Genomic DNA, 21,210 nt, shown 5'->3' on the forward strand with positions numbered 1-21,210 from the left:
GGAAGAAAGTTGAAGGCAAGAAAAGCAGAAAGTAGACAGGAGGTCTATAAAAAGTGGAATGGAAGTACGCAGACAAACCAACGCAGCAAGATGAAGTTTTGCTGAGGCCATCTATAAGTGTGAATAACTAGAGGCAAAAGCAAAAATGGAGTTGCATAAAGCCACCTCCTGAGCTCAGTCATGCCCCTCTCTGTATCAAGGATGAGCAGATTTGGGGCAGACTCTGTCTTCCTCGAACTCAGCTTCCCAACCTCAAAGGAAAACCAATTATTTATCTGTGGTATTTACCACTTTACAATGGTTTCGTTTTTTTGTAAAAAAAATCACATTGAGTTTGTACATTGTATATTTTGTATATTTTATTAAATTATGCTTGCATTACTTTGAGTGGTGTCAGTGAAAGAGAATGTTAGACGTGCCCTTGTATCCTCTACTAGTGGCGAATATTCTTGCACTACTACTCGTTGTTTACCGTGCGGTCATGGTGCGTAACAGCTACATTTTGAATTGAAATGCAATGATCTTGACTTTATTCATTATTTGGTAAACTTTATAGACTGATTAATTTGAGAGAAAGGATGTTTCAGCACATTATAAAGCTGCTGTCTGAACTTCTTCTGAACTACAGCATAAATTGCAGTGTTTGTACAGCAGCCAAGGAGCTGCAACATGAAGCCCAATTCCATGACAAAGTCTTGGAGGTACAGGGACCGATATCCAAAACTATACAACCGTTTCCATATTGAATATATCATTGCCGTTGACCATAGCAAGATGAAATTGGCCGAGATGACAAAAAGTAAAACGATGGACTTTCTTCGGCTCTCCATTTCAGTGTCTTTGTGAGTCTGTTCACTTCTTCTGGCCCAAAGTCTCCTGCGGGCTCTGCTGGTCAATACTATGTGTCTGACAGTAAACATATTGAGCAGAATAATCAAGATAAATGGAAGGGTTGGTGTTAAAATCTGGTGGAGGAACTCAATAATGACCCATAGAGGCGAGTAATAAACATTGTTTATGATAAAACAAAACCAGGGAACGTTCATCAGAGTATACCTATATGAGTACATATAATACCAAAAAATGTTCTTAACGCAGCTCAGCGCAGTTACTGTGCCCAACACCACACCTGCCGTTTGCTCCCTGCAATAATTACGTTTCAGCTTCTGGCAACAAATGGCTACAAATCGATCAATGGTAAACGTGACTGTGAACCAGACGGAACAATCAGTAGCTGCATACAGTAGGATGGCATGGATATTACAGACACGAACGTAAAACAGGAAATAAAACTGTTCTCTATACACAATCGGAATGTGCCTCAATACCAAATCGAAGATAATAACCAGTAGATCCGCCGATGCCATAGCTGACAGGTAACGACTGACACATGGAGACAATCCACAATTTTTACAAAGCAGGACGAAGATCATTACAGCGTTAACTGTGAAGGAGGAAACAAAACAAAAAAAGAAATTAGTTTCGGTGAAAAGTTTCCAGGTCTGTTGATGACCGACTAAAATTTCCAAATGAATCAAATAATCGGAGCTAAAATAACAAATAAAACGATCTCTTTTTTTTTAAATACGCAATATAACTCAGAAGAAAAGCACCTTCTCAAACATACAAACACGCATGCATTAGACCAGAAAAACTCTCCAAAATTCACATGCACTTGATCAGTCCAGAGCAGACATTGGGCCTAAGAGGGAGACCGAACAATTTTGATGTCCCGAAGGATTCTCTCCGTTATTTGAAGCAAGTCTGAGGGTATAAATTTCAGTCATTCAGACCAAGCTGTGACCGTTCCCTCGACGTTGTATTAATGCAAAATTAGGGAACTCCTTTTTACCCTTTTACCAGCCTGATGAGACTTTAACACAATGCCTCTTTCCGAAAAAAATAAAATATATTGTCTTTGGGTCTGACTTCTTACCAATCAACCGACGTTGCGAGGATATTCTGGAGAATGTGCCAAAAAATGTGTATCAGGATAAGGTCAATCACATTGAATTGACCACATACCCCATCAACACACTACCCTCCCCAACGGCAATTCACGGTTCTCACCTACAATATCTTTGACATGAAGAGGAACAGGGTCGGTTGTTCCAAACAGTATCGTAGGGATAAGATGAACCTTTCTGTCATCATTGCTTCAAACCTGCACTGTCTTTCAAAGGCTGACCTGATTGCATCCCGAACTCTATATTGCAACCCACTCACCTATACGCCTTGACTCAGTTGTTGTTCATGTGTTTCGATGTCTGTGCCTTCATGATAATCAATGGGTCTGTCTTCACCGTTCTGTGCGTAAGATTGTTCCAAGGACTCACAGCACTAAGAGAAAGAAAATAGTCCTCCTCATCGGAATAAGAAATCGTGGACATTTTTCTTCAGAAACAAAGAGTGTGTCGTGCGTGTTGCATCAGCGTTTGGCTTTATTCTGAGAAATCAACTTTGAGGGAAAGAAGTGTTGTTGCGGCTGAACCCATTCCTACTGCAACTACATGGGGGGTTTCCGTTGAAAACTTCTGAATTTTTGGCTAAGACAGTAGATAATTATATTCGATGCAGTCCTGAAACATTTTACTCCATCAGTGCTTGAAGGAAGGTTTGATCCTATGTGGAAAGATAGGACGGTTTGGGCTTAAAACACTTCGAATTTAGGTGAGTGAGAGCTGTGTTACTGAGATATTACAGACCCTGAGATAACTTGACAGGGTGATCGATGAGAGGATATATCTTTATGTGCTGGTGAGATAAGGAGTTATAAAGAAACGTCTTCCACAGAGGTCAGCGAAGACTTCATAATTTTAGATGTTTGTTTGCTGAGAAAGTCAACGGTTATGATGGAAAGGTTAGAGGAGCTGCAAGGTCAACAATTGTTTGTTCTGTGACATAAAAATGAAGTGGTATGGTGTGAAGGGTCATTCTTTAAAATTAACGGTATTCCCAGTGAAGTTGGAAATCAGTCTTTTTCTTTACGCTGAACGCTGCGCTGTTTGTTGGCTTTCATCTATTCTGGGAGCAGTGAAGTTTACTGAAGATTTCCAAAGTTGTGCCTGATATACCTTCGCTGGGCCTGTGAATCGGAACAGAAAGGGCATGGTTGTTCGGCCACAATTTCATCAACCAGGATGTTTCCAAATTGTGGACTTGGCTCGAACGATCGAATCATCTGTGGCCGCTCACACCTCAGTCATATTGTCTCACTCAACCTCTTGAGGCTGTTGTTCAGGCACAAGAAGATATCATCCGAGCGGTCCAGACCATTAGAATGACAGAAAGAAGATGATTCAGATACTCCAAGTAGTTAGACAAAAAATGGAAGAGACCTTTCAACTCTTCTTAGCTTCTCCATCGGAAGACGGAGACCAGGTTAGCAACCAGTCAAAAAAGGATGTAAATTGTTAAATTGTGACGGGTTGATGTAACTATTAGATACGCTCCTAAGAATGGATCATCACCTATTTACCGTCTGTGAGGACAAAATGCGGAGTGCTGATGCTGGAGACCAGAGTTGAAATGTGTGGTGCTTGAAAACCGCAGCAGGCCAGGTAGCATCCGAGGAGCAGGAGAATCGACGTTTCGGGCATAAGCCCTTCTTCAGGAATGAGGCTGGTGTGCCAAGCGGGCTGAGATATAAGGTAGAAGGGGAGATTGGGGGAGGGGCGCTAGGAATACGATAGGTGGAAGGAGGTGATGGTGAGCGTGATAGGCCGGAGAGGGAGTTGGGGGCGAAGAGCTCGGGAAGAAGACTGCAGGTCAAGAGGGCGATGCTGAATCCGGGGGTTGTGACTGAGATAAGGTGGGGGAGGGGAAATGTGAAAGCTGGAGAAATCTATATTCATCCCGTGTGGTTGGAGGGTTCCTCGGTGGAAGATGAGGCGCTCTTCCTCCAAGCGTCGTGTGGCCAGGGTCTGGCGATGGAAGAGTCCAACGATCTGAATGTCCATGGTGGAGTGGGAGGGGGGTTAAAGTGTTCAGCCACGGAGCGGTTTGGTTGATTGGTGCGGGTGTCCCAAAGATGTTCCCTGAAACGTTCCGCAAGTAGGCAGCCTGTCTCCCCAAAGTAAAGGAGATCATATCGGGTGCAGCAGACACAGTAAATGATGTGTGCGGAAGTGCCAGTGAATATGCAACGGATATGGAAGGATCAACGGGGGCCTTGGAGGGAGGTGAGTGGGGAGGTGTGGGCGCAAGTTTTGCACTTCTTGCGGTTGCAAGGGAAGGTGCCAGGTGTGGAGGTTGGGTTGGTGGGGGGTGTGGACCTGATGAGGGAGTCGCGGAGGGAGTTGTCTCTCCGGAACGCTGATAGGGAGTAGTCTGTCCGGAACGCTGTATCTGGAGGTTGGTGCGTTGGAAGGTGAGGACCAGTGGGGTTCTGTCCTGGTAGCGATTGGAGGGACGAGGCTCAAGTGCGGAGGTGCGGGAAGTGGAGGAGATGCAGTGACAGCATCGTCGACCACGTCGGAGGGGAAATTGCGGTCTTTGAAGAAAGAGGCCATTTGGGCTATTCCATGTGGAATTGGTCTTCCTGGGAGCAGATGCGGCAGAGGCGAAGGAATTGGGAATATGAGATGGCGTTTTTATAGGGGGCAGCATGGGAGGAGGTGTAATCTGGGTAGCTGTGGGAGTCGGCCGTTTTGTAGTAAATGCCTGTGTTCAGTCGGTCGCCCAAGATAGAAATGGAGAGGTCTAGGAAGGGGAGGGAGGAGTCTGAGACGGTCCCGGTAAATTTGAGGTCGGGGTGGAAGGTGTTAGTAAAGTGGATGAATTGTTTAACCTCCTCGTGAGATCACGAGGTCGCGCCGATACAGTCATCGATGTAGCAGAGGAAAAGGTGGGGGATGGTGCCAGTGTAGCGGCGGAAGACGGACTGTTCCACATATCCGATGAAGAGGCAGGCAAAGCTGGGGCCCATGCGGGTGCCCATGGCTACTCCTTTGGTTTGGAGGAAGTGGGAGGATTGGATGCAGAAGTTGTTAAGAGTGAGGACCAGTTCAATCAGTCGAAGGAGGGTGTCAGTGGAAGGGTACTGGTTGGGTCGGCGTGAGAGGAAGTTAACCGAATGTAGATATGCGAGAATGAACCCCCCGCCCCACAGGCAAAATCTTATCCGAAATTAATAATTTTCTAATACCTTTCGTGACAATCTGACATTATTCGTTTTGTCAGTACTTTGTCCTTACTTCGACAAACAGCTTCAAATAATCACTGTATGGAATTTTCATGCCTGTGCTTGTACTGGCACGTGTGTCTGTGCGTGTGTGCGTGTGTGTACCTGTGTGTGCGTGTCTCGTTTAGGGTGCCTGTTTGTATCAGTATGTCTGTGTTTGTCTCTATCTATGTCTAACGTAAAACCAAGGACTGCAGAAAACAGATTCTGGATTAGAGTGGTTCTGGAAAAGCACAGCAGTTCAGGAAGCATCCGAGGAGCAGGAAAATCGACGTTTCGGGCAAAAGCCCTTCATCAGGAAGAGAGGCAAAGTGCCTGCATGATGGAGAGATAAATGAGAGGAGAATGGGGATGGGGAGTAAGTAGCATCGAGAACAGTCGGTGAATGGGAGTGGGGATGAAGGTCAAAGGTCAGGGAGAAGGGTGGGGACGGTCGCAAAGAGTACAATGGGTGAATGGGGTGGGATGAAGGTGATAGATCAAAGAGGAGGGTGGATGGCTAGGTGGAAAGGAAGATAGGCAGGTAGGACAAGTCATGGGGACAGTGCTGAGCGAGAAGTTTGGAACTGGGTTGACGTGAGGGAAGGGGAAATGAGGAAACTGGTGAAGTGCACATTGATGCCCTGGTGTCAAAGTGTTCCGAGGCGGACGATGAGGCGTTCTTCCTCCAGAGACGGGTGGTGAAGGAGGCTCAGGACCTCCATGTCCTTGGCTGAGTGGGAGGGGTAGTTGAAATGTTGGACCACAGGGTGGTGTGGCTGATTGGTGAGGGTGTCCCAGAAATGTTCCCTAAAGCGCTCTGCTCGGAGGCTTCCAGTCTCCCCAATGTAGAGGAGACCACATCAAGAACAACGGATATAATAAATGATCTTGGTGGATGTGCAGGTAATACTTTGATGGATGTGGAAGGCCCATTTGGGGCCTTGGATGGAGGTGAGGGAAGAAGTGTTGGTGCACGTTATACAATTCCTGTGGTGGCAGGGAAAGGTACCAGGATGGGAGGGTGGGTTGTTCGGGGGAGGGGGGGCGTGGACCTGACCAGGTAGTCACGGAGGGAAAGCTCTTTATGGAAGATGGAAAGGGGTGGGAATGGGAAATATATCCCTGGTGGTGGGGTCCGTTTGGAGGTCGTGGAAATGTCGTCGGATGATTTGGTTTATGAGAAGTTTGGTAGGGTGGAACGTGCACACCGGGGGGGTTCCGTCCTTGTTACTGTTGGATGGGTGGAGTCTGACGGCAGAGGTTCGGTATGCATTGGAGGCATCTTTACACATGTGTGAAGGGAAATTGCGGTCTCTAAAGAAGGAAGCCATCTGCTGCGTTCTGTGGTGGAACTGGCCCTCCTGGGAGCAGATACGGCAGAGGCAGAGGAATCGGGAATACGGGATGGTATTTTTGCTGGAGGTAGTATGGGAAGAGGTGTAATCCAAGTCGCTGTCGGAGTTGGTGGGAGTGTAAAAAATGTCGGTGTCATGTCGGTCGTCATTAATGGGGATGGAGAGGTCCAGGAAGGGGAGGGAGGTGTCAGAGATGGTCCAGGTAAATTTAAGGTCAGGGTGGAATATATTAGTGAAGTTGATGATTTGCTCAACCTCCTCACGGGAGCACGAGGTGGCGCCAATGCAGTCATCAATGTAGCAGAGGAAGAGGTGTGGAGTGGTGCCCGTGTTACGACAGAAGATGGATTGTTCTACGTAAGCAACAAAGAGACAGGCATAGCTGTGGTCCATACTGGTGCCCATGGCTATCCCTTTTGTCTGGAGGAAGTGGGAACATTCGAATGAGAAATTGTTAAGGGTGAGCACCAGTTCGGCGAAACGAATGAGAGTGTCGATGGAAGGGTACTGCTGGAGACGTCGGGAGTGGAAGAAACGGGTGTCCTGGAGGCCCTTGTCATGGCGAATGGAGGTATAGATGGATTTGATATCCATGATGAAGAGGAGGCGTTGGGGGCTGGGGAAACAGAAGACTTGGAAGATTTGTAGGGCATGGGTATGTATGTGGGGAGGTCCTGGACTGGGGTGTTAGACAGATTCAAGTTACATACAGATGAGTTCAATGGGGCAGGAGCATGCTGAGACAATGGTTTAGCGAGGGTGGTCATGCTTGTGGATCTTGGGAAGGAGGTAGAACTGGACAGTGTGGTGTTCCCGGACAATGAGTTTGGAAGCTTTGGGTGGGAGATCTCCTGAGGTGATGAGATTCTGTATAGTCTGGGAGGTGATGGTTTGGTGATGAGAGTGGGGTCATGGTCGAGGGGGCGGTAGGAGGAGGTGTCCTCGAGTTGGCGTCTGGTTTCAGCGGTGTAGAGGTCAGTGGGCCAGACGTTTCACTGCACCCCCTTTATCTGCTGGCTTGATGGTGATGTTGGGATTGGAGCAGAGGGAGTGGAGGACTGCGTGTTGCGACGGTGAGAGGTTGGAGTTGGGGAGGGGGTAGAAGGTTTTGGGTGGTTAATGTCCCAGCGACAGTTGGAAATGAAGAGGTCGAGTGCGGGTAATAGGCCAGCAAGGGATATCCAGGTGGATGGCTTGCGTTGGAGACGGGCGAAGGGATCCTCAGAAAGTGGTCAGGAGTCCTGATTGTGAAAGTAACCTTGGAGGCGCCGGCGGCAGAAGAAGTGTTCGACTTCACGGCGTGTGTTAAATTCATTGATGCGTGGGTGGAGGTGGGTGAAAATGAGTCCTTTGCTAAGGATTGATCATTCGTACTCAGTCAGGAGGAGGTCTGGTGGGATGGTGAAAACACGTCAGGGCTGGGAGCAGAAAACCAGTGTGGATGCAGATGTGGGAGTGGAGGCGGAGGTGTGGTGGTGGGGGAATGCGGGGGAGTCAAGAGCAGGGATTTTGCTCCCCTCATGGTTCTGGGGGGCGGGGATGTTAACAGTGGGATCTGCGGGGTCGTGTCAGCAGATTGCAGGTGAGTGGCGTTGATGGTGTCAGAAGTGGTGGCAACGACGGCAGTAGTGGGGGGAAACACTGAGCGTGTGACATCACCGATTATGTGAGGGACGGAAGTGATTTCACGTGTGGTGCATGACGAATTGTGAGGGGCGGAAGTGGCGTCATTGATCCCCGTTGGGGGTGGTAGTTGCACCAGCCATATGCTCATGGCGCCGGAGCAGTTCCAGAGGCCGGGGAATCTCGTGGAATGTTTGAAGAATGCTGGATATGGAGGTGGGTAGATAAACGTTTGTTGTACTTACAGTGTTTGATGTTTGAGACGGTGTTGAAATCGTGTTTGTTGGGATTATGAATTCTCCTCAGGATATAGTAAAGGAGGGGTCCTTTGCAATTCTGACAGATTGTGGCCCTCAGCTGTGGCAGTGCTGACTGTAGAGGGGTTAGGTGCCGGTGCATTGCTGCGAGTTTGGAGTGGAGGGTCTTGAAGGAGAACCGTTGCTGGTGTTTTTGAATCTGTACTCTGTACTGTTTGTCCTGTTCGGATCTGAACTCTGGTTTAAAGGTGGTTAAAGTCCTTGTAGGATGAGTTGGTTATGGAGGCAGGCACTGAGCAAGCAAATGTGGCTGTGGTAGCGAGTCTGTTTCAGGACATGGTTGAAGAGCTTCAGAGCAGAGGAAATAACCTGGGATTTGCAGTGAGAGAGGGACTCCCTGAAAGGTTCTATTCCTGATGAAGGGCTTTTGCCCGAAACATCGAATTTCCTGTTCCTCGGATGCTACCTGAACTGCTGTGCTTTTCCAGAAACACTCTAATCCAGAATCCATCTATGCCAAAGTGCGTTAATGTGCTTGTGTGTGTCTATTCGTGCATGTGTATCTGTGCCACTGTGTGTGTGTGTGTGTGTGTGTGTGTGTGTGTGTGTGTGTGTGCTTGTGTCATATCGACCGTTTCCAATGAACAGATCGAGTGCAGGTAAAATGGCCAGCGGGTGTGGTCGAGCTGGAGTGAGAGAGTTGGAGCTGAATGAATGGACTTGTGGGATCGACAGACGACTCTTGCACAAAGAAGTAGGCTTGGAGGCGAAAATTCTGGACGAAGAATTCAACATCATTTCGTGCCCGAAGTTCATTCAGGCGAGGTAGCAGAAGGATAAAGTTGAGGCCTTTGCCACGCCCAGAACATTCATCATCAGACAGTGTAAGATTAGGACGAATGGTGAACATACGACCGGAAGTGGGTTTGGGGAATGGGATAAAATCAGAGGACAGGGCACGGTATGGGACGATGTTTACAGAGGGTCATCTGTAAGTATAAGTTAAAAACAATGACTGCAGATGCTGGAAACCAGATTCTGGATCAATGGTGCTGGAAGAGCACGGCAGTTTAGGCAGCATCCGAGGAGCTTCAGCAAAATCGACGTTTCGGGCAAAAGGTAAGTATAAGTTACTGTATCTTTTGGACGTTGACGTCTCCATGGAAGAGGAAAATGTTCTAGTTTGCAAGCCGAATAAACCAAATGATAAAACAGAATTCTGGAGTATTGCAGCCTTGAGGCAATGGGATGTTCTGCTGATGGACAGAGAAAATATTGACCACACTGGCACTGAGATCGCATGATCAGATCTCAGAAAGTAAATCTGACCGAAAACTTTCGGAATTGTAATCATTTTGTCATACGCTGATTCCACTGGGGTGATACTCAACTGGCAAGGTCTCGCTTTTTTGAGACTGTAGACCAAAACGTAAAAAAAAACATGAAAAAGCACAGTACATTTGTCATCCCCAACAGCTCTGAGAAGAAGAAACTGAGCTGTTTTCGTTAACTGCCTCTGTTCAAGACGTGCGGATACACACAAAGATATAAGGGCATTCCAAGATTTTTAACAATTGATCGTCAAAGAACAACATTTTAGTCCCGAGTGATAATGGTATGTTACTTGGAAGACAACGTGCAGGGATAGGTTTTTCTATTGTTCAGTAAGGACATTACAAGGACAGAATTTCGTCCGATTCCTATTGACCATAGTTCGGTCATATTCATTGATTCCACATGAGGTAAACGCGGCTTTGATGACAAGGAATTTCGCTCTGAATTCACTTCAAATAACATTGGAGCATTAGTTAGAATAATAAAGGGCAAAAGTACATAACGTGGCTTGTTTGGAACATGTGTTCACTATCGTCACAACGGTCAACTGAAAACTGCGGCAAGGAATTCTGACAAGGAGGAGACATTTGTCCTATTTGTGATGAAGTCATTTGCTTAAGCACTGTGACAGAGAGACAGAAGGAAGTTCCACTCTGTACCATGGGGAACAAAACCACCGCTTTCACGGTGCATCAGACAGTGACAAACACGCACAATTTTCTGTTTTTAAGGACTTGGATCATCTCAATGTCATCATTCACTAATGACCAATAGCAACACTGAAGCCAGAAGATTGCAACATCCCAGTTGAAAAACTAAAAGGGAAAAGGATGGACACGGGAAGTGGCAGTAAAATGGGGAAATGGTGAAACTTGCAGTGGGAGTGGCAGAATAAAGGTGTAAAGGGAGGTCGTCAGTGGGAGAGCATGTAGCAGCAGAAGGAATGCTGCAACGTAAGTAGTAATATAAGGAGAACGTACGAAGGAGGTGGAAGTCTGGAAGATGATGCTTTTAATGACAGTGAAAAGCTTGTTTTTGGAGAAATGAGATTGGTTGAGAAAGCATCATTATTAAGGCATGTCGGGATCACTTCATTCTTGTTCATATTGTACACTCACCCTGTATTTCTGTATCTTCAACAAGTGCAAGAGACATGTTTTTTCCCCTCCCATAGTGTGGTATCTCGTCATCACTAAACCTTTTTTTATAGTGTTTACAACAGTTGGGGTTTGTTCTTAGATCTCGACGGAGACATGAGAATAAGACATGATCTCCTGCAGTGTGTTGATAATGCACAATTTAATTGAATATTCTTCCTCATCACATTCGCTCTTTCAAACAATCAATTAACTAGTCTGTGCCCATCCTGCAGATGAAAAAGATATTTTACCTGTGAGTATTACAGGGAATGTTACAAAGAGCAGTGCGAAGTAAATTACACGTGTTGCAGTGCAAATGCCAAATAAAACATACAGAGGGCCAGAGTATAAAAGGTCAGTTCAGCTGTGGGTTTGAAATTCTCTTTGTAGCACCCTCATAAAAGATGTTAACTACAGCATTCCGTAAATTCACCGAAGTAAGAAGAGCAGTACAATGGAATTCTCAGTTCTTCCTCTGTGAATAACATCTGGAGAACAAGAAGGAAATCATGGTTTCGACGTGATATTCATGAAGGATGATGGTGAGAATGTGGAAGACGCAGGGCAGTGGAATGATAAATAATGTTGCGTATGAAACAATGATTAGCCGTGTGGTTGACAATGAGGGGGGACGTTTTAGTTTCCAGGAATATATAAACAGAATACTTAGATAGCCAGATCATGGGCCGATGAAATTCAACAGTAATAAATGTGAGGGAATGCACATTTGAAGTAACAAGACAAGTGAGTATGTAAAATATGAAGGATGTTGGCTAAATTTGTTTCTTCTTTGTAGCAAGCAACTTTTAGCTGGGAAACTCAGACAGGGTGTACAAGGGATTAGGGTAGGGACAAGATGAACAAAGAAGAGCACTTCTCCACAGTCGAAACGTCAAAAGCAAAGGGATGAACGTTAAAAGTGAAAGACAGGGGATTGAGAGAAGATTTGTGTAATCTTTTTTGAACAGATTTTTATGTGTCTGGTGTGCACTGCCTGGGCGTGCGATCGATGCCGGTAACTTCTGATGGTGCAGACTCAATAGGCATTTTTTCATTGCATGATTCGATGTGGTGGCAATCATAAATACTCTGATATATTCTGAAGCATTAGCCAAAGGCACGAGGTGGGATGTTCCTTTAACTGTACTCGGTAAGTGGGTATATTACAAAAAAACAACATCTCAAGCTGTATCAGCTGTTACTCAGCAAAACGATGTCCACAATCTCTGTGAACATTCTGTATGATTTGTATGGTCAGTGCAAGTATTTTCTAACAGTAGCACGATCAATATTCCAGGTGTTTTCCATCATTATTTCAATACAGCGATAGCATGGATAGAGTTTATCCTTCATTGTAATACAAACTTCAAGCTACTAAATTCAATTTTTCTGAAGCATATTAATTTCATTCCCAGCCATTCGCTTTGACAAACAGCAAGTTTTGTGGTGTTTTCCTGACAATGTTCAATCACAACAGTCACAACACCCCTCCACCAATCCTCTTTCTCCTTTAACATTTTCTTGTGCACTTGTTTACTGATCACACAGACCTCACTCCCTCACATTCCCTCACTCTCACCATCCTTCTGTTTTTTTTTAATTTCTTGATAAACCTGATCATCATCACTACCATTATTTCCAATTTCTAACTCACATTTTGAATTTATAAAAATGAGAATTCGAGTTCGAATTCCTATAGTGTGGAAACAGGCCTTCGGCCCAATAAGTCCACACTGCCCCTCCGAAGAGTACAACTCACACAGGCCCATTACCCTACATTCCCCCTGACCTTGCACCTAACCTATAAATCCCTGAAAATTATGGACAATTTAACATGGCCAATTCACTAAACATGCACAGCTTTCGACTATGGGAGGAAACCAGTGCACTCGGAGGAAAGCCACGCAGACAAAAGGAGAATGTACAAATTCCAAACAGGCAGTCGCCCGAAGCTGTGTCCCTGGCGCTGTGACGCAGCAGTGTGAAGCGCTGAAGCACTGAACAACCCGAAGAATGGCAATATATCCAGTCCAGGTGAGTTTTATAGAGACTAGATGAGATTACCGAAAGTGTGGAACAGACCCTTTGGTCTAACAAGTCCACACCGACGCTCCGAAGTGTAACCAACCAAAGCCGTTCCCTGACACTAAATTTACCCTGGACTAATGCACTTATCACAAGGGACAATTTTATATGGCCAATTCACATAATCTGCACATCTTTGGACTGTAGGAGGAAACTGGAGCACCGAGAGGAAACCCACACAGACAGGGGGGCAATGTGTAATCTCCAAAGAGACAGTCGCCCAAAGCTTGGGCCCTGACGCTCTTAGGCAGCAGTGCTCACCACTGAGCCACATTATCACGTATGTGATTTCTTAATTCAACATACTCATTAGACTGTGTCGTACCTGATTTCCTATTCATCTTACCTTCTTCTCAGTTTCTGGCGTGCTGCTTTGTTTCACATTCCCTTGCTCTATTAGTTTAAATCCAGCTGACTTTCAACAGTGAACGTCATTTAAGGATGGTAGTGTTACTCCAGTTAAGAGGCAGAATGTCCTCTTTGTAGAGGTCCCACCTATCCTGGAAGAGATTTCAATGAACTAAAAATCTGAAACCCTCATCTCTGAAGTGAGATTTTAACGGCATGTTAAGATAGTTTAACTTCCTAATTTTTGCCTTCGTTTCCACATGGTACGGACGTAATCCAGACATTACAAAGGATAGCTCTTTCTCCTACACACAAAGGCATTTTCAGATACACACACTTAGACAGACTGATAGACAGCACATTACTTTGCCTAAGACTACCAGTAACATTATAAATAATCAGAATGATAACTGGACTGAAGGATTTAGTTAAAGGAAGGATGAGAAAAAAAAGTCTTATTCTGGATGTTAGGTTGTTCGCTGAGCTGAATGCTTGTTTTCAGACGTTTCATCACCATACTAGGTAACATTATCAGTCCGCCTCCAGAAAAGCACTCGCGATATATCCCACTTTCAAATCTTGTGTTCATGTTTCCTGGGGAAGATGAGCGAGGATGGGCCGAGCGGGTGATGGGGAGGGACTAGATTATCGAAATGGAATTGATGACAGTGTCGAGCCATCATGTTATGCTGAAAATGATATTGAGGAAAACAAGCCACAGAACGTTCGATGTCTACAATTATTCAGAAGCAAAACAAATACGGAACAAGAAGCTGAAAGTAGGTCTAAGTGAGCAGGTCAATTGACGTACTGAAAGAGTATAGAAAATGTGAAGCGAATTTAAACAAAGTAAATGGAAGAGCCAGTTAGCGGTCGTGACACAATATTCAAAACATGTTCAGCAAGATTCCAAAGACATTTTACCAGCTTATTTAGAAGAAGATAATAAAAATGGCAAGAATGGGGAGTTTTAGGGACGAAGGAGACAACCTGCGCACGGAAAACAGAATATGTTTAAAAAGGACGTCCAATCGGTCTTCATTTTGTGGAAGCAATTCCTGGATTAAGGGAGAGTATTAGTGTCATCCTTGAACAGTGTGATCCGAAGGAGAGGAAGAATTTGATGGCGGTAAAAGAGATCACAATTCTCCAGATCTGTGGGATATGAGGAAGGACATTCGAGGCTCTTAAATAATTTTAAAAAAAATCTTATTTGTTGTACCTCTGCCACAGATGCGGTGTGATAGTACAGGACAAGAAGAGTTGAAATGTTGGGCCACAGGGCGGTGTGATTGATTGGTGCGGGTGTCCCAGAGATGTTCCCTAAAGCGCGCTGCTAGGAGGCGTCCAGTCTCCCCAATGTCGAGGAGACCGCATCGGGAGCAAAGGATGCAATAAATGATATTAGTGGATGTGCAGGTAAAACTTTACTATTCGTGCAAGGCTCCGTAAGGGCCTTGGATGGAGGTGAGGGAGGAGGTGTGGGCACAGGTTTTGCAATACGAGCGGTGGCAGGGGAAGGTGCCAGGATGGGAGGGTGGGTTGTCGGTGGGCGTGGACCTGACCACGTAGTCACGGAGGGAACGGTCTTTGCGGAAGGCGGAAAGGGGTGGGGAGGGAAATATATCCCTGGTGGTGGGGTCTGTTTGGAGGTGGCGGAAATGTCGGCGGATGATTGGGTTTATGCGAAGGTTAGTGGGGTCGAAGGTGAGCACCGGGGTGTTCTGTCATTTTTACGGTTTGAGACGTGGGATCTGAGGGCGGAGGTGCGGGATGTGGATGAGATGCGTTGGAGGGCATCTTTAACCACGTGGGAAGGTAAATTGCAGTCTCCAGTAAAGGAATCCATCTGGTGTATTCTGTCGTGCAACTGGTCCTCCTGGAAGCAGATGTGGTGGAGGAATCGGGAATACGGGATGGCATTTTTGAAGGACGTAGGGTGGGCTGAGGTGAAATCCAGGTAGCTGTGGGAGTTGGTGGGTTTGTAAAAAATGTCGGTGTCAAGTCGGTCATCATTAATGGAGATGGAGAGGTCCAGGAAGGGGAGGGAGGTGTCAGAGATGGTCCAGGTAAATTTAAGGTCAGGGTGGAATGTGTTGGTGAAGTTGATGAATTGCTCAACCCCCTCGCGGGAGCACGAGGTGGCGGCAATGCTGTCATCAATGTGGCAGAGGAAGAGGTGGGGACTGTGCCGGTGTGATTACAGAAGATCGACTGTTCTACGTAGTCAACAAAAAAAACAGGCATAGCTAGGGCCCATACGGGAGCCCATGGCTTCCCCTTTGGTCTGGAGGAAATGGGAAGATTCGAAGGAGAGATTGCTAAGGGTGAGGACCAGTTCGGCCAAACGAATGAGACTGTCGGTGGAAGAGTACTGTTGGGGAGGTCGGGAAAGGAAGAAACGGAGGGCTTGGAGGCCCTGGTCATGGTGGATGGAGGTGTAGAGGGATTGGATATCCATGGTGAATATGAGGCGTTGAGGGGTGGGGAAACGGTAGTCTTGGAGGAGGTGGTGGGCGTGAGGAGTTCTTGGACTAGGGGGATAGGACAGTGTCGAGGTAGGTAGAAAAGAGTTCAGTGGTGCAGGAGCCTGTCAAACGAATGAGAGTGTCGGTAGAAGGGTACTGTTGGGGAGGTCGGGAGAAGAAGAAATAGAGGGTTTGGAGACCCTCCAAAGGAGGCATTGGATATCCATGGGGAGAATGAGGCTTTGGGGGCCGGGGAAACGAAAGTCTTGGGCAGGTGGAGGGCGTGGGTTGTGTCAAGAACGGATGTGTGGAGTTCCTGGACCAGGGGGGGATAGGACAGTGTCGAGGTAGGTGGAATTTCAACATTTCAACTCCCTCTCCCACTCTGCCAAGGACATGAAGGTCCTGGGACTCCTTCACCGCCACTTCCTCACCACTACGCGCCTGGAGGAAGAACGCCTCATCTTCCGCCTCGGAACACTTCAATCACAGGGCATCAATGTAGACTTCAACAGTTTCTTCATTTCCCCTTCCCATGCCTCAACCCTGTCCCAAACCTTCAGCTCAGCACTGCCCCCATGACCTGTCCTACCTGCCTATCTTCTTTTCCAGCTATCCACTCAAACTCACCCCCCGGACCTATCACCTTCAACCTCCTCCCCCACTCTCCTATTGTACTCTATGCTAAATTTCTCCCCATCCCCACCCTCCTCTCACTTATCTCTCCACCCGTCAGGCTCTCTGCCTGTATTCCTGATGAAGGGCTTTTAACTGAAATGTCGATTTTGTTGCCTGAACTGCTGTGCTCTTCCAGCACCACTAATACAGAGCGTGCAACCTAAGTTCAAATTGCAAACAGGCTAGAAATAAACCATGAGATTAAAGACCACCAAGTCTCATATCAGTGGTAGTGAAAGGTTGTAGAAAATTCTGAGTGATGTTGAGACTGATAATTAAGTATCTTCTTGTCTGAAAAAGTTGACAAGCTACTAGAACTACCTGACATTGCATAAAATGTTTTGAACAAGTTAGCAATGTCACATTTGATCGAACAGCTTAATTAACTGGGTTGCCTGGATACTGAAACACATTCGAATCCGGCCAATCATTTTAAATTATCTATCAAAATAGCAAACTCCAATTAGGTTTGAATTTGGAATTTTTACAATATTTTAACCAATGAAAGAATCCGATATTTTTGGTTTCAATATCAGCCATTTTGAAGAATTACCGAGAATGGCAAAGACCGTCAAAGAGAACTGCCAAAAGGCCAACAGATGTAGACTGACAGGAAACAATCTCTGAGACGTAACTGGCTGGAGAAGAATTTTGCACAAGAAAAGATATTGTAACCGACCTGGAAACAAAATCGACAGAACAAAATGCAAAGAGAAGATTTGACAAATGGCTGGTTTTGAAACATGACTTTTTCGTTATCTTTATGTCTGGGAGGTACCTGTCTCGAGACAGTCAAAAACAACAACGCCGACCTGGACAGCAAATTTACAGAAGAAGATTCAAAAAGAAGATTCGACAAATGGCTGGTTTTGAAACTTGATTAATATTTTAAGGTCTTACAAGAGTTTTTTTTTCGTCAGACAAGTATAATAGCCGGGAAGGCAAAAGATAGTTTGAAAGAAAGGAGTTGCAAATAGGTGATAGTTACCCATTCTCTGTTAGACTTAAGAAAGGATTTTGACTTTAAATAGTGACTGTTCCGATAGTTCTTTGCCTCTTGAATTTTCACAGATTACAGCACGGCCTGAACCATTTCGAATTTAATGGTTGAAATTTGCGGGATTAACCTCTGTCGTAACAAGTCATGCAGAGAAAGGGCGAGGAGAGGACTTCGACAACGTGGATTGGCTATCGGAATGAAGATTTGCATTGGTGCAGTCACCGCTACCAGAAGGAACACATTGGCACGGTACACTCCAAGGGCAAGCATTAATCTGCGCTGTAGAATCTGTTGTCATGGTTCTGGTGTTAAGTACCGTCAACTCGGTCAAAGACGCTCTTTGGTCTGTCCGAATCCTATTGATCTTCCAGCTGAAGGAGCTGACCCCGACTGAGTGTTGCAGACTCGCAATTCCAAGGTCCAGGACTATGTGCTGAGGGATGCGTTGAAGCTTGGAGAAGCTGCTGTCAAGGCGCGGTGGATCACCGTGTAACGTCTGCCTGCCAAAGTTGAACAGGGGGCCCAATCAGTAAGTGGGCTCCGCTGAAGCCTCACATAAATATACGAATGATCAACGTACAGATATGTATATACGAATGATTAATTCTGATCTGTGTATTTGAAGAAATGCAAGGTGCGCCATCAATCTTGTAGATCATCAAAATAGTTTATGAAGAAAGTATATTTTTCAAATAAAATAAATGCTTAATGTCTTCCCATCTTCAGTAAACTTATAAACATTTAAACTTGGAGAGCTCGAGAGTCGTGCAGTTGCAACATGACTTGGTAGCAGAGTACATCATATGGCAATGCCTTGAGAGGCTTCAGACAGCAGCGGTGCAGCGAAACATGTGCATGTAAGGTCCAGTAAAGTCGTGTTAACTTTCCTGTTCATTCTTACAGCAACTGAGAAGCCACTTAGAGTAGTCGCACGTTCCACCTGCATGACGTGGGAGATCGGGTAGAGTTCCATCGTCTCTGATGATTGCACGTGTGGGAAGCCACCGCTCCTGGGAGACCATGTTAGTGAGCTGGAGCCTGATGCACTCAAGATTATCAAAGATGTTGAGCCCTGCATAGTTAAGACCTTTAGTTTGGAGGTCACATCCAAGTCACCCGTTTAAACGTATATCTGTAACGACTAAAAAATCCCAGTTCCAGGTACCGATCCATGCCCCGTGTTGATTGGCATAACCCATCGGTGCACTTGCTGCAAGTTCATGTCATAGCCATTCCGTGCCCGCTGTCGTTTTTCAAGCTGGGAGTAGCTGCTTGACCATCAGGCAAGGCAAATGGAATAGGCAGAGAGGCCAGAGTTCCCTGTAACCGTTCCTCTTGAAAACAAGTATGCCATTTTGGATACTGTTTTGCGGAGTTGGGAATGACCATTCAGGGGACAGGACAGAAGGAGTTACCAGTTCGATGGCACTACAGTGGCTCTAGTACACGGCGAGAAAGGGATTGGTAAAGGGGTCCTTCGAGATAGTGAACTCCATAGTTAGAGTGATAGGAAGGAGATTCTGTGACAGCAAACGGGGAATCAGGATGGTATGTTACTTCCCAGCTGTTAGGGTCCTGGATGTCTCAGATTCGCTGCAGATCCTTCTCAAGAAGCGACTAAGTAACAAGAAGTCAGTGTGCAAGTTTTCACAAATGATATATAGATATACGAATGAGGGTCTGCAGAGTGATATTAGAGAGGAAGGAAAAATGTTCAAAACCAAGGGGCAAAATTGAGGACTGCAGATGCTGGAAATCAGAGTCGAGGTTAGAGTGATGTCAGGCAGCATCCGAGGAGCAAGAAACTCGACGTTTCGTTACTGGGGTAAGGTGATGGAAGGAGAAATGTGGACTTCACCAGTTTCCTCATTTCCCCTCCCCCAGCTCACCCCAGTTTTATTCCTATAACTCAGCACCATCCTCATGAACTGTCCTGCTTCCAATCTCCATTCCCATCTATCCGCTCCATCCTCCTCTCTGACTTATCACCATCAACCCCACCCCCATCCACCTATCATACACTTTGTTATATTCCCCCACCCTCCTCTCTGAATTATCATCTTCATCAGCACCCCGACCACCTAATGTAGTCTTTCCTATCTTCTCCCCAGCCCCATGCCGTCCTATTTATCTCTCCACCCTGGAGGCTCGCTCCCTTCATTCCTGATGAAGGGAATTTGCCCGAAACGTCGATTTTCCTGGTCCTCGGATTCTACCTGACCTGCTGTGCTTTTCCAGCACCACTCCATTCTAGTATTAATCTTGCGATATATTCCAGTGTCACGTGTTAGTTTGGTTAAGAGCAGGAGAATTTGGCAAGTAAATGCGTAACTGAAGGACGAGTGCGGGGCCAGGGATTCAGATTTTTAAATCATTGAGATCATTCTGGGGCAGAGGCGACACTTCAAAAGGGGCAGGCTGTACGTGAACTGAAGGGGACCAAAAACACGGTAGCCAAATTTGCTCGTCCTGCAAGGGAGGATTTAAATTAGATTGGCAGAGGAATGGGAAACATAACAGCAGGGAGAAATGAGTGAGACTGCAAGGACATACAGGATTCAGAAATAATAATTTGGAGAGACATTTCGGTCTGGAACGTGAGAGGGAGCAAGGAATGCCTTTTCAGTTAATTTGTATTTATTTAAATGAAGAGGGCTGACAAGTAAGGCCAATGAACTTAGGGCATGAATGAATACGTGGGACTGGGCTATTATACCAATTACAGAAACATGTCTAAGTGAGTGACCGCGGTGGCAGCTTCATGTGACAGATTATGCACACTGCGGCAGGAGAGAGGTGGAGAGGGATTTGCCTTTTTAATTAAGGTAAGTATCACAGCCTTAATCCGAAATGAAATAACTGAAGGATCATCCAGTGAGGCGTAGTGGATGCAATTAAAAATTAAGAAAGGGCAGAGCAAGTTATTGTTGTTGGCCTATAGGCCACTAAATATTGGACGGTAATTAGAGGAACAAGCATCGAAGAAGAAAGTGGAAAGTTGCAGGATATATAGTCCTGTCATCAGATGGGATTTCAGTTTTCTTAATATAAGCTGGGACTATCAGAGCATTCAGGGCTTAGTTCGGATAGAGTCTGTGAAGTGAGTTCAGGAAAGTTGTGAATCTCATCTCCAGCGTCCGAAGTTCTCACTTTCTCCGAGGGCAGTAGATTTAGACTGTAAAGATTTCACGTACACCATAACACGGTAAGGTTGTTCAGCCATGGAGCCTGATATACAGTTACTGGAGGAGACCAATCAAAATCTCAAGCCTAGAACACTGGAATTAGAATAGATCATGCAGCACCAATATTCTGTTACACAGCAACAGTATCAGTCCATTCCGCCTCTTCAAGTCAGTAACACTTGAAATATAAGAGGCCAAAAAGTCACTGGATTAAAAGGTACACTGGAATGACAGGAGGAGATTTAACTCCTCAAGCCTGCGTATCGATTCAGTACAATCAGGGCGGACCTGCTGTGGACCTCAATTTCCCTTTGATGTCCAATTATAACACGTCCTCAACTCTTTGATGTGTCAAAATGCTTTGAAACCCACCGCCGAACCCAAACATTTCAGTGATGTATCTTGGACAGTGAGACCCAATAATCGCGAACTTCTGAGAGAAGGAAAGCGTGTGCATACTTATACATTGGCAGGTTGACATGAACAAAAAAAATGAACACAATAAAAGAGTGACTGGCCCTGATATCATGGCAGTATTTGATTGAGCAAGGTGTCAAAAAGCCTAAACAACAT

General features: G+C 45.8%; 1 protein-coding gene across 1 annotated transcript in view; it reads right to left on the reverse strand.

Annotated features, from left to right (window-relative positions):
• Window positions 1-536: 536 nt before the first annotated feature.
• Window positions 537-21,210, reverse strand: part of LOC148139852 (putative G protein-coupled receptor 139) — an 89,809-nt gene continuing 69,135 nt past the window's right edge. Inside the window, exon 4 of the mRNA XM_087980682.1 lies at window positions 537-1,444. Within this exon, the coding sequence (XP_087836808.1) occupies window positions 537-1,444 (908 nt within the window). The remainder of the gene's footprint in view (window positions 1,445-21,210) is intronic.

The sequence above is a fragment of the Chiloscyllium plagiosum genome, unplaced genomic scaffold, assembly GCF_037043375.1.
Source record: "Chiloscyllium plagiosum isolate Xiang-an unplaced genomic scaffold, Cpla_swu_hap1 HiC_scaffold_37, whole genome shotgun sequence".
Classification (NCBI taxonomy): Eukaryota; Metazoa; Chordata; class Chondrichthyes; order Orectolobiformes; family Hemiscylliidae; genus Chiloscyllium; species Chiloscyllium plagiosum.